The 13,577-nt window shown below is 38.4% G+C and overlaps 1 protein-coding gene across 3 annotated transcripts in view; it reads left to right on the plus strand.

Moving 5' to 3' along the window:
• VPS13D (vacuolar protein sorting 13 homolog D) overlaps nucleotides 1-13,577 on the plus strand; it is a 94,832-nt gene that overhangs the window by 37,947 nt on the left and 43,308 nt on the right. For all 3 annotated transcript variants that reach the window (XM_083876855.1, XM_083876856.1, XM_083876857.1), the window contains 18 exons: nucleotides 839-886; nucleotides 1,635-1,785; nucleotides 2,424-2,634; nucleotides 3,762-4,009; nucleotides 4,653-4,844; nucleotides 5,395-5,521; nucleotides 5,989-6,131; nucleotides 6,945-7,075; nucleotides 7,314-7,489; nucleotides 7,605-7,728; nucleotides 8,334-8,569; nucleotides 9,322-9,430; nucleotides 10,051-10,211; nucleotides 10,554-10,662; nucleotides 11,452-11,631; nucleotides 11,896-12,012; nucleotides 12,340-12,489; nucleotides 12,638-12,787. In XM_083876855.1, the coding sequence (XP_083732981.1) occupies nucleotides 839-886; nucleotides 1,635-1,785; nucleotides 2,424-2,634; nucleotides 3,762-4,009; nucleotides 4,653-4,844; nucleotides 5,395-5,521; nucleotides 5,989-6,131; nucleotides 6,945-7,075; nucleotides 7,314-7,489; nucleotides 7,605-7,728; nucleotides 8,334-8,569; nucleotides 9,322-9,430; nucleotides 10,051-10,211; nucleotides 10,554-10,662; nucleotides 11,452-11,631; nucleotides 11,896-12,012; nucleotides 12,340-12,489; nucleotides 12,638-12,787 (2,763 nt within the window). The remainder of the gene's footprint in view (nucleotides 1-838; nucleotides 887-1,634; nucleotides 1,786-2,423; nucleotides 2,635-3,761; nucleotides 4,010-4,652; nucleotides 4,845-5,394; nucleotides 5,522-5,988; nucleotides 6,132-6,944; nucleotides 7,076-7,313; nucleotides 7,490-7,604; nucleotides 7,729-8,333; nucleotides 8,570-9,321; nucleotides 9,431-10,050; nucleotides 10,212-10,553; nucleotides 10,663-11,451; nucleotides 11,632-11,895; nucleotides 12,013-12,339; nucleotides 12,490-12,637; nucleotides 12,788-13,577) is intronic.

Here is a 13,577-nt window from a genome sequence, read left to right on the forward strand (position 1 = left end):
GCAAACCACAGGCAGAGCAGTCAGCACTTCATCTGTGCTTGGCAGGCAGAGCTTCCAGTGACAGAACAAATGTATTAGTGACAGACCATGCACTCATGGAGACTGAGCTTTGAATCAGCCCAGCATTTCAGCAGCTACTTTTATTTCTTTTATTGCAGGAATGCTTTTCATGTGTTTAATTTGCTTAAAATAAACAGCACTGGAAATTTCCTGTAAGCCTATGGATTGTTTTTGAAGTATGTGGCTTTGTAGACAAATTATACTTGTCATGAAGGGAAAATGCAGTTGTAATAATCAGCAGGCTGGCATTTGGTGGAGGATCAGTGATAAAAATGGTCTTGTGGATGTCAAGACTAAGTTTTGAGACTAGCTACTGGAAGTTGTTGAGCACTGGACAAATAGGAGGTTGAGATCTTTTTGATATAAAACAGAACTAAATTTGATTCGATACTGATGACAAGAGCCAGTGGTCTCTTACTTGAATTTTCTGATGTTTTTATATTGAAGCATAAAAAGGATCATCTCTCTGTAATTCAAATATTGAAGGAAAAGGATGCAAATTTTGAGATTATGATAAATTAATGAGAACTGCTGTTCAGCAACATCTCCTGTAGAATTTTTCTTTACAACAAACCATCGTTAAGCTTCATTTTTTTGCAAAGCAGTATTACAAACAGGTTTTGCTAATCTAGTTCTGACATGATAGCAAGCTGTACTGAAGATGAGAAACACAAAGTGATGAAAGTTTTATTCTTCTGTAGTGAAGTTCTGTGTTAAAGCTGAGAGCAGTATCTTAAAAGTGGAAGTACTTTAACCATCTTGTTTACTTTCCTCCCAGCTTGGAAGCCCAATAAGTAGAACAAATATAATACATCCACAAGTCTATGTGAGTATGTTTTCATTTTTTTGAGAGCTGCTTAAGTAAGAGTAGGGAAACTGTGAACTGGCTTTTTTATCCTTCTAGAACCTTTTCAATAGAAAAGAAACAAAATTGAAGCAAACAAAATGCACTTTCAAATTAGAACAAATATTTATGATTTATCATTCCTCACCAGTAAAAATGTTTGAAAAATTGCTCTTAAATTCCAATATATAAATTCTAGCATGTAAACACACACTAAATGTTGTTTTCAGGATCAAAGAGGCAATGACCGTGTAATGTAAGGTAAAACATCACAGCAGAAGGGCAGCTATGAGTGAACAAAGTATGAATATGTTAAGAAAGCTCCACTTTATTTTTCAGTTTTGACACATAGGAATGATGAGTGACTGGTAACCATATGAGGCTTAGACTTCAAACTCCACAGGTTTATTAAATGATGTAATAGTGAGATGATGTATGAAGTTCTCTTAGAATCTGTATTGCTCTTATTTGAATTTGCATCATTTTGAGAAAGATAATGGAGTTAGTGGTATGTGGAATTGCTTTTTTATAATTTTACTGTGCTTTGAGGAGGAGATACAGGATTATAAACCACCATTATTAAACTATTTATACAGCTTATGTGTTGCTTGCACATGGTTGGACTCAGTTGCCAAGTTTTTCTCCAGCAGTTAGTGCTTCATAGTGGAGGTGTCCCTCTTCTAGATAAATTCATTACCTGAGCTTTTTAATGCTTTTAAATATCTTCCAGTTTTCTTCATTGCCTCCAGTTCGTGTTGTGTTTGAAGTTACCATGGAGGGGAGCGCCCGGAAGGTGATCACAGTGCGCTCAGCCTTGATGGTGAAGAACAAGCTGGAAACTCCAATGGAGCTGCGACTGGACAGTCCTTCTGCCCCTGACAGTGAGTGCTGTACCCTCCTGAGACCCACACTCCTATGGCATTCCCTATATACTGTGGGGAGTTCAGCTTTCTCTGCAAGAAGATTCACCACTGCCTGTAATGCTTCACACCGGAACGGACCTCCCTGGACAGGATATGGGTCGTGTTAAGGAGAAAACAGTCAGCAAGAGACTAGGGAGGCCAGTAGGATTTTTGGTTGTTGGTCAGAGAAACAGGGAAAGCTGAGACTCTCTAAGGACTGAATCTTATTTCTGTATGGAGGAAAGTTGTTTCTTTAGCAGGAGTCTAGAGGGTTTTGGTGTCACCATGCAAAGGTTTGTGTAGAAAGGTAATGATACACTGATAGTGTATCCAAAAGGTTTGAAGAATGAGGTTTTTGGAACAAACATTTTCACTAAAAAATTTGAGTACCAGCAAGTTTTTAGGCTGTTTCAGATTTATGCCCTGGAATCAGTCTGCTGCCAGATAGTTAATAGAGCTGAAAATGACAGGTTGGTTTTTGAAGCATGCATAAAGCAGGAAGTGATTTACATGAAAATGAAACATATTGCCTTAAAAATTTGAGACTTACTACTACAAAATTCTATGGCTTTCAGTAAAGGAGTCTCTTTTGATATGTGTGTTTTCTTTGATTGCAGAGCCTGTACTCCTTCCAGCAGTTATGCCAGGAGACTCCTTTGCTATTCCATTACATCTCACATCCTGGCGTTTGCAAGCCAGGCCCAAAGGAATGGGAGTTTTCTTCTGTAAGGCTCCAATTCACTGGACTAATGTCCAGAAGGCAGCAGAGGTGTGCAGCAGCAAGAGGGAGTGTCATTCCATGGAGTCTGAAAACAGCCAGTTCTTCAGGTAATTAAAGCCTGCTTCTTTTTCTGTAAGCTCTGGTAAATGAAATCCTGTGACAGTAAATAACAGGAAAGAAAATGCTGAGATGAAAGCTGCTGCAGTTTAGTGGTGTGTTTCACTGCGTCTGTTGAATAGTGAGAAAGCAGTGAAGTGTATCTGCTGTTTCTGCAGGGCTCCTTGAAGTCTCTCTGACAGTGCTTGTTAAACCTCTGACAGTACAAAGCACACTATGAATATTTATTGTAAAAAAAAAAAAAAAAAAAAGAAAATGTTATAAAATAGGATGTGAACTTTTATTAAATTAACTGCTCTGTCTCACTGAGGATAATGAGTGGTTTTCCAAAGGAGCGTTCACAAACACTCACTCTTTGTCCTCAATGTCCTCTGCTCGGTTCTGAGGCCAAAAATGTCTCTGCATAGTAAGGACTTAATGGTTTTTTTGTAGTTTTCTACTTGAATTGATTTAGGGTTGCTCTGAATTTAGGAAATACTAGGATAGGGATTATGGAAATTGTGTCAGGAAATGGCCTTTTCACACTATATAGTTACTCCTGTGTGTCAGTTTCATGATTAATTTCTTAATATACTGTTTTTGAATGCATCATAGGGAGCAAAATAAACAAATTATTTAAAGCGAAGGTTTACCAACTCAATTTTTCACCTTAACTAATGAAAAACTGAAATGGTCAAGGGGTCAGAGCAAGGATATATGTACTGGGAAGAAGGACACATTCAGCATTTATGTTTAAGAACATGATTAGAGTTTACATTAATGGTTAAAAATCTCCTTTTAGAAGCAGTTAAGAACCTGCTTTTGCAAGTTTATGAAAGTTGGTTTTAAAGCTGGTAATCTCTAATATCCATTTTCTGTTAGGTCTCTGAATAGACCAGGTTTTGGGGAAGTAACTTTAGTCTTTGATGAAAATCAGAAAACTCATGTTGTCGTAATGTCAGACATAAATACAAAATACCTTATAATAATCTACAAAGTGATTATGTGGAGAACAGCACCAAATGCTGTTTTTCTTATTAATCCTGAAGTATCTTTGAGGACTTTGTGCAATACAGAAAGACAAGGTTTAATTGTTCTGTGAAATTCATTGACTTCTCACATGTGTTGGCATTCCCAGGTTTTGTGTTGCCATAAAGAAGGAAAATTACCCAGATTACATGCCCTCCAGCATATTCTCTGACAGTGCTAAGCAGATTTTCAGGCAGCCTGGGCATACCATTTATCTCCTGCCGACGGTGGTGATCTGCAATCTGCTGCCCTGTGAGCTGGAGTTCTACGTGAAGGGTTTGCCCATCAGTGGGACACTGAAGCCTGGCAAAGAGACCGCCTTGCACACGGCTGACACAGCCCAGAACATTGAGCTCGGTAAGGATCCTGCTCTGGGGCCATTTGCTGCCCTTTCTGGACCTCCAGGAAACTTGTTTCTGCAAGGAACTATGGCACAGAAAAATTGAAAGCATTTAAATTATGATTTCATTGGGTTGCAGGGCTTCGTATTTTTAATAACGAAGTGAGCACACTTGTTAAAAAACAACCCAATATTGCCATCATTCCTCCAAACCTGTCACTTAGAATGTTCCTTGTTCAGTTCTTGTTTTCCTGATAGTGGAAAATGGAGAAGACAGTGGTAAAGAAAGGAATAAGTCAAATAAGCTCCTAATATTTTGGGTGGTTTTGCTCTTTTCTTTTTGACAGAAATAATCGGTGTTGAGAGTATATGTGAAGTTATTCAACACTGGCTAGACCTGTAATGCCTAAAGCAATAATTAGCCGCAAGCAGGGTCCCTTACAGAACTTCAGGGTCCCTTAGAGAACTTGTTTTGCTGTTTGTGACTTAAACTGAGGCATTTCTCCATGAAGTCAGAGTTTACTATACTGGACAGATTTAAAAGTTGATCAGGGTGAGCTCTGTGATAAAGTTATGTGAAACACCAACTTAAGTGCTTATCAAAAACTCATGTTTGTGTGGGTGATGTTTTCTTTTTCTCTGCTTTGTTCTGTTTCCTAGGGGTACTGCTAGAAAACTTCCCAGTCTGCAAAGAGCTGCTGATTCCTCCAGGGACACAGAACTACATGGTGCGGATGCGGCTGTACGATGTCAATAAACGGCTGCTCAACCTGACCATACGGATTGTGTGTCGTGCTGAAGGCTCCCTGAAAATACTCATTTCAGCTCCATATTGGTTAATCAACAAAACAGGCAAGTGCTGTTGTAATCGTGCAGTGGGAAATAAGGATTTTCTGTAGTGTTTTGATTTCTTTCTAGCCAAATAAAGCTTTTAAACGCTACTTAGAAGCAATAAAGGCTGTAAGAACGTATATTTTTAATAGTGCCAGCATTTGATGCATGTTACAGCAGATAACTTAGACATTGGGTTGCTATATTACAGATTTTCAAACATGAGCTGTTGTACATTTCAATAAGTCAATATAGATTAGATCACCGTTAAAATTTGTGGTTTTCAAAGGCTGAAATGCCTTAAGAAGGCAACAGGTGTGAATTGTAGTGAGTCTGTGTGAACTTCCACTGGCACTTTCAGGTCTGCACAGACCAATCTCATGACTTGCAGCCATGAACAGCTGTTTTAAGATTAGATGAAGAACTAGAAGGAGAATTCATGCACAGTAATGGCTAAAATACTACAACAAAATTATCTTGGGTTCCTTAAATTGAAATTTTTACTGTTCTCATTTTAAGTTGTTCAAAGGTGATGTGTAGTTTAACACTTTTTTTCTGTGTTTACTTAAAGGATTGCCACTTATCTTCAGACAAGATAATGCAAAAACAGATGCAGCTGGTCAGTTTGAAGAGCATGAGCTTGCTAGAAGCCTCAGCCCACTGCTGTTCTGTTATGCTGATAAAGAACAGCCAAACTTGTAAGTAAGACGGGCAATCAGGCAGAACTTTACAAAAGAACTTTATGAAAGTATTAAGATGACCTGTGAAATGATGAGGTTTTTTAATACTGTGTTGAGCTACTGAATTCTTAGGCAGTTCCTACTGAAAGCTCCTTAGTTGGCCAATTCTGTTGTGTCTCAATTTATTCAAAATTTAATTTTTTTTTTAATTTCAAAGAAAAAAGCCGCTTAAGTGCTTAATCAGTCTGGAAATTGCCAAGCTTTTTACAGGGCATGGCCCTCAACTCCTTAGCAATGTGTTGAAAGGGCTTATGGCAGAAATGCAGAATGATTCACTCAGTAAGAGATTTATTATGGCTTCAAATGCTTCTATATCCAGACACAAATTCTTTTTATATCTGGGCGTGTGTTTGGTCACCAGCATTATGCTGCTACCTGCTCCTTCAATTAAATGACTAAACCTCTGTGTTTTCTTCTACCCTTAGTTGCACAATGCGGGTTGGGAGAGGAATCCATCCTGAAGGTATGCCTGGCTGGTGCCAGGGCTTCTCCCTGGATGGTGGCAGTGGTGTCAGAGCCCTCAAGGTGATCCAGCATGGAAACAGGCCAGGCCTCATCTATAACATTGGTAGGTGATGATGGAAGCATGGGAAAACCCAGTGAACTCTTGGTGAGATACAGTGTCAGTGACACCAGAAACAAAACAGCAGAGAAATATATCTTCTTAAAGGCTTTTGAGGGTCCAGAGAAAACCATTAAACAAAATATAGTATTCTAAGTGTTTTCATATCTTTGTTTTGAACTTTATTAGCTTAAAATTTAGTTTTCAGTTATTTTTAATTTTACATTTCATCACTGAGTGTTAATAACTATATTGTCAAACTGTTCTGTCTGCTTCTGTGTTTTTATTCCCTCTGTATGTTAATTCCAAGTACATTCTAAATCCCATGACATTACTCTGATTATCTTGAGTGACTGTGTACTGTAACTGTTAAGCCATGTGCTGCTTCTGTGAGTTTTGCTTGGTAGTGCCTGCATAGGTTGAAGTGCAGCTTCCGGATTCCTTGTGCTCCTGGTGTACATAAAGTACAAGCAGGTTTTAGTTTTGAATTAAATAAGAGTCTGGAAGTTACTCCACAGTGATTGTCAAGGAATTTTTCATATGTTTAAAAGTGAAATAATTACTTGCATTGATGTACTTGTGACTGGGAATTGTTTTGGGTTTTTTTATCTTCAGTTATCTTCAGTATCTAAATTGTACTTGAGAAACAGAGGGTAACAAATGGCATAAGGTTACATTTATTGTTTAAAATAATGTTCCAGTTTAAGACAATGGTATGCCACCAAAATTTCATCTCAGGAGCTGAAGAAAGAACTTGAATTCTCTAAAACATATTGTATCAGCTGTCTTTTTCTTTTTTCACCTTGTTTTTATCACTAGGTATTGATGTTAAAAAAGGCAGAGGCCGTTACATTGACACCTGCATGGTCACCTTTGCTCCCCGGTACCTGTTGGACAATAAATCAAGCCACAAACTGGCCTTTGTTCAGCGGGAATTTGCCAGAGGTCGGGTAAGAGGCTTCCTGGTGCTGACTTTTTAGTATATCACTGTGCTTAGTCACAGCATCTGCTCACCAAGAAGAGCAGACATTGTTCTTGAAAGTATTACTGGCTGGTTGTGAGGTCCTTCTCATCAGCATCCACCTGAGAGAAGAATGGCTGTGTTTGTATTTTAGAGGTGTATAGGTCAGTGGTGGACTTTTCTGTGCTGGGATTATTTACCAATTATTTACCAATTTCTGTTCCTAGGGAACATCCAATCCTGATGGCTACATCTCCACCCTCCCTGGTTCCAGTGTAGTGTTCCACTGGCCAAGGAATGATTATGATCAGCTGTTGTGTGTGAGGCTGATGGATGTCCCAAACTGCATTTGGTCCGGGGGCTTTGAGGTCAACAAGAACAATTCGTTCCACATTAATATGAGGTAGCTGTGACCTATAAATTCTCTGCAGCTGCTGTGTTTTGATAGAAGCAGCTGTTTAACAATGCAGATAATGCAGATCAGAAGTTTACCTGCCTTGTATTGTGTTCTTGTTCAGGGACACTCTGGGAAAATGTTACTTTTTAAGAGTAGAAATTACCCTTCAAGGAGCCACGTACCGCATTGCGTTCAGCGACACCGACCAGTTACCGTCACCTTTCCGCATTGACAATTTTTCCAAGGTAAAAGAACCAAACCCCATTTTTTTAACCTTTACTTTTTTTTTAGTAAAAAAGGTAGTTATTCTGTATTTGTTAGAAGTGGGAGCTGACTAACTTCTGTAATGAAATAAAACGAAACTCTGTGTATTTGTCAGTAATAATTGTGATTTTCTGAAGTTCTAGTAAAAATTTTAGTAAAATTATGAAGTTCTAGTTCACTGCTGTGTCATCTTTTTCAAATAATAATGGTAACATTGTGGCTTTCATGAGTGCTTTACAAGTCTGACAAGGAAGAGAGGTATTACCAGTGAGAGGGATGATATTTTATCTGTTCTAGTCTCGTAACATAGATCAGCAGGGTTTGAGATGCTCCAATAGCCCACAGACATTTTGAACCATAGATGACAGATAAAAGCTAATATGATGTTTTTCATCCCTTTAAAACTCTCTTTACTTGGGACCTGAATGGAAGAATATGCATATGGAAATGATCGAGGGGTATAAAATAAGAAGTGATCTGAACATGTTTCAGTCATCAACTCCTGGTAAATCGGCAAATGATAGCAAAAAATCTGTCTCATGATCAATTGCTGTATGAACAAACTCCTCCTTCCTGACTGTTCCAGGTCCCAATTGTGTTTAAGCAGCACGAGGTGATAGAGCCCAGGCTGTGCACTGAAGTGAAGCCCATGACCTCTCTGGATTATGCATGGGATGAGCCCATCCTGTCTCCCTATATCACACTGACAGTGAAAGGAGCAGGCTCCTCAGAAGTTGTCTTCTGCATGAATGACTTCCAAGAGAACAAACAGCTTTTCTATGAAAACTTCATTTACATTGCTGCTACATATACTTTCTCAGGGTAATTCTTTATATGTTTGATGGAAATATTTTTGACATTCACATTAAGCTTTAATGTATTAGTATCAAATTATTATTCTCCTAATGGTTACCATTCAAAAGTTTTTCACATGGAGTTTAACTTTTGTCTACCTTGTAGCTAGCAGAAGAAATGCCAAATTCAGGAGGTGTCTGGCTGTCAGTAATTTGTGTATTTTACCTAATTTGGACATAGTACCTTTGCTTTGACACTGTTTATTCTGTCACACAGTGAGAAGTCACACAGTGGCATCTGCTGTGACCCCATTATGTGGTTTGGAAGAGTCTGGATATTTGGGGTTCCCCTCTGGGGACTTAAATGACTTTTGGTGTATAAAGGATTCTTTATCACAAGTCACACCTATTTACAACTTCCCTGTGATGTTTAAGCTTGCACTAGTTTATATGCCACCAAAAACAGCTCTGGGAGGTTGATACAGGGATTTGTCACTTTCCTCAACGTGAGGTAGAAAACTGTCTTTTAATTCATCTGTTTTGCCTGTGAAGTTCCTAGTTGCAGTGAGAAATCAAAGCCCCTTTTAAGAATGTACTCAAGTTATCAGATTGCCCTGGTAATTCCTAACAAGAGGGGAAAAACTCCCAATATAAATGTTAGTCTGACAGGCTGTATTGGAAGTGTAAACTTCCAGTTTGAATTTTGGCGCAGATCTGATTCATGCTACAAAAGAAGCTGCTACTCTGAACAGACATTATGCTGTTTTCTTGGTGTTCCAGGTTACAGGAGCCAGGTGTAAGACCAGTTACTTCAAATAAGGATGCTGCAAATGCCGAGCTTGTCCTTGATGTTTCTCCAAAGACTCAACGAGTTTTGCTGAAAAAGAAGGTACCAGGATATATTTGACTTATTTTAAATAATACTGTTGTTATGTGAAGAAATAAAAACCAAATGCTAAGAGTAGGACAACATTACAAAAAAGTTCTAACTTTTAAAGGGTAGAGAAAGACTCCAAAGGGATAAGTTATTTTGAATTGTGATGGTGCTGCTGTATAAGACTTTTATAGGGGTAAAGGTGACAGAAAAAGGAATTGGAATAAAGTAGCAAGGAAGGCTGTAAATGCCTCCAAGACAACAGAATGTGGTAGTTGTTGTGTTGAATATTCTCATGAAGTTACAAGGTAGGACATGCTTCCTTGTCAGGAGCATTGTAAGCCAAGTCATCTACTTCTGGAGCTCTTAAGAAATAGAAAGTGTGTTTAAATATTGCTGAGATTAACAAACAGCTTTTAAATGCAGCTCTGCATCTAGCTGCTGTTTTGTATAAATTGATTGTCAGAGTTCAATCGGAAGCCTTTATCCAAACTAGTTCCCAATTCTAATTCAGGGCTCTGAAGTTAAATATATACAAGTCATTCCAGGAATTATAATTCAAAGCCTCTAATAGCAAAACAGAACAAAAATATTTGCTCTGTACTGTATTTAAATGTTGGATTTTTCTGTAACAGGAGCCAGGAAAGCGATCCCAGCTCTGGAGGATGACAGAGTCAGGAATGCTTTGCCATGAAGGTTCTTCAGTTCCCCATAACCCCCACAAACCTTCTCCTCGCTCCGAGGACTCCACCATGATTTTAGATATCGCAGGCCTGGCAGCTGTCACAGATAACAGGTATTGAAATACAGCTCCTCAGGAAACTCATGGGGGTTTCTAACAACATCTTTGAAAACATACTTAATATGATATTCCCTGAATATGGAAAGACATTGTTCTGAAGGCATTTAGAAGAGCTAGATTTTATCTAGTTTTATTAAAAATGTCTCGATCACCTGTATGACTTGGAAACACTTGTAAAAGCACCGCTGATGCCTTTTCAGCAGGTGACTGTTGACAGAGCACTTCGGAAGAGAGATTAGGAAAATGACCTGGGGCAAAAGAAAGGTTCAGCATTAACACAAGTGCAGAGTAAAAGTTGTGAGGTGCATCCTCTGAGCACTGGGGCTTCCCCTGCAGGTACGAGCCGCTGATGCTGCGGAGGCCGGACCGGCGGCGCAGCACGACCCAGACATGGAGCTTTCGGGATGGGAAACTGACCTGTGGGATCCATGGGCTCGTTGTCCAGGTCAGTACTGGTTATATGCTGAACCTGTTCTCTTTGCTGCTGAGGTAGATGACAGAGTTGTTTGGGCTTAGTATTGAAGTGAACTAAAACCTTTGAGGGAAGTTCAGAATATGGAGTAAAGCTAATTTGTGTAGTAGTTTATGTTTTAAGTTTATATTTGAATGTTCTTATTAATTTCAAATAATTAATGATCTTGCATTAATAATTAGAAACTAGAATAGTGTTTTAGTTAGTACTGTGATACTACATTGAACATGTTGTTATCAAATTACTGCAGTGTAGTAAGTTACTACTTGAAGCAACCAAAAAAGCTGTGTATTGCTGTCTTTAGGGTAGTATTGCTGACTAAGTAAGGATTTACATTCTCATCTACAGGTCCAGGGTTCATTTTTTAAAAAGCTTCCTATCATTTTGGAGAGCTTTTCAGGAAGGACTTTCCAATGTCCCTTGGTGATGTGATAGCTTCAGTTTTAAACGTGCTCTGGGAATACTTAATTCTCACTTAATTATCAATTACCTGCCTAATTATCAATTACTTAATTATTACTTATAATTACTTAATTATCAGTTACTTAATCTTGGCTGTTTCTTTTATCTGCCAACTGATTAAACATGAGTTAGAGGAAACCTTAGTAATATCAAGTAAAATGCAGCTGGAGTGCTCTTCTTTTAGTTCTGAAGAAAATACAGGTTTCAATTAATGTATGTAAATAGTTATCTACCTACGTAGTTATTTACCTATCACTTGATTACTTAATTTTCTTTCTTTACTCTTTTTTCTTTCTCTAGGCAAAGGGAGGAATGCAGGGTCTTCATGATGGAGCTGAAGTTGTTCTAGGTCCTGATAACTCACTTGAACTTTTAGGGCCAGTTCCACCTGAACAGCAGTTCACAAACCAAAAGATGAGGCCTGGCTCAGGAGTACTGGCTGTGAGAGTCATCCCAGATGGGCCAACTAGAGTTCTGCAGGTGACAGTCCTTCATTAACTAGAATCTAGTTCCATTTTTTGCTTATACTGGAAATGTTCTTTTTCTGTATTATATCTTTAAATCTTTAAGAAAAGCTGCCTTTATAATGACTTGAAGGGGATGGGAATATCATAAGCCAGATGTAATTACTACAAAAGTTTTCCTTGTCCTTAATTTTTCAAAAAGGTAATTTCTAAGGTAGGACAATGTAGCTGTTGTTTATATATCTGAAAGGGATGATTGTAGTAATTTATTTGTTTTCAGATAACTGACTCTAACCAACGTAGGAATGATCGTTCATTCAGTGAAGGAGAAGAACTTCCAGTTACGGAACAAGATCTGCGCAAGTTCAAAAATCCAGATACAGAACAGGAACTAGAAGTAAGATATGACAACTAGTACTTGTCCTTTTTATTTTAATTTTCCTTTTTAGATTTCAGGAGGGGGGTGGTGGTCAGTAACCTCTCCTGATGATGACCTTGTGTTATAAACTTTAGATTTTCCTGCTACAACTTCTCATTCATATAATTTGGGTTAATATGCCTTAATCCTCTTGATTCTAAGATTAATTGTCAGTGAGCTGCTCAGTCTCTCTCTCTGTAGATGATCCTAAAAAAATAATTTCTTTGTAGAAATGCGTATTTGATGTCACAAGTTTTTTCAGTGTTGGTCTGTTAGTGGTGGGTTTTTTTCCCCTTGTTTTCTCAGGTGCTTGTGAAACTGGAAGGTGGAATAGGATTGTCTTTGGTCAACAAAGTCCCTGAAGAGCTTGTGTTTGCAAGCCTCACCAGAATTTATGTCCACTACACTCAGCTCTCCACCAGTCAGGTGCTAGAGCTCAGTGTGCATGATATACAGGTATTTACCATTTTGAAACAAATTTATTTATGGGTCTTCTTCAGCTTTTTGAGTCATAATAGGTTTGAAAAATGTTTAGAGCTGTGACTGAGATTTTAATTTCTAAATATCACTGGAGTTTCAATTCTGTTTTCTGTCCATTTTGTAGGTGGACAACCAACTGATTGGCACCACACGGCCTTTTATGCTCTTTCTGACACCCAGGATGAGTGAGAATGAGCCCCCGGACCCTGGGCCTGCTGTGCAAGTCAATGCCATGAAATTTCCCAGTAAAAATGCACTGACTGATATATACAAGGTAAACCACCATGTTTTGTTTGTGTAGCATAGGTATTACTTTGCTTAAATGACCTTTCCTGTTCTTATTTTTTACTTGTAATCTGAATTCAGTGGTTTGTGAAATACAGTTTGTTGAAATACACTTTATTGAATTCTGAAGCTTAAAGGACACAGTGTCCACCTTCTCATGTTCCCAGTGTTTAAAGCTACAGTACAGTGATGAACAGGGTAATAAGTATGTTAAAAAAGATGACAAATCAGCCAGACCCATCTGTCCATGTCTGTGACCCTACTTTTCAAAGCAGTTATTCTCTCCTGAGAACTGTAGCACAGTAAACCAGAATATCTCTATGTTTTGCTCTTCAGGAGTTGAGTACAAGGCTATAAATTCCCCCTGATAAGCTGTTATCTTGCTGCATAAACCCAGTTCTGTGCTCTGCAGCCATTTGGAAATGCTGGTTGTAAATTTATCCACCAACTGTGGTGTGTACTGCGAGGGCAAAACTGAGTTGGTTGTCAAGACTTACTTTCTCACTTGGAATCTTCATGCAGGCATTTTGACTGTTTTGAAAAGCAGCTGATTTTCCAAAGTGTTGGAAATGCAGCTCAGATTTTGAAGTGTTAGGATTAGGTAATAAAGCACAACTCCTTCCAGAAAATGGAAACAATCATCTCTGGTTGTAGATAACTTGAAGTGAAGAAAGCTACCAAAGACATTTTGAAAGTGGGAGTCTTGCTACAAATCCATGGAAATGAAAATATTCCACTGAAATAGAGGACGTTGTCTTTTTTAATAGCTTAAATGGATT

This window comes from Zosterops lateralis, assembly GCF_965231275.1.
Source record: "Zosterops lateralis genome assembly, chromosome: 22".
Taxonomy (NCBI): domain Eukaryota; kingdom Metazoa; phylum Chordata; class Aves; order Passeriformes; family Zosteropidae; genus Zosterops; species Zosterops lateralis.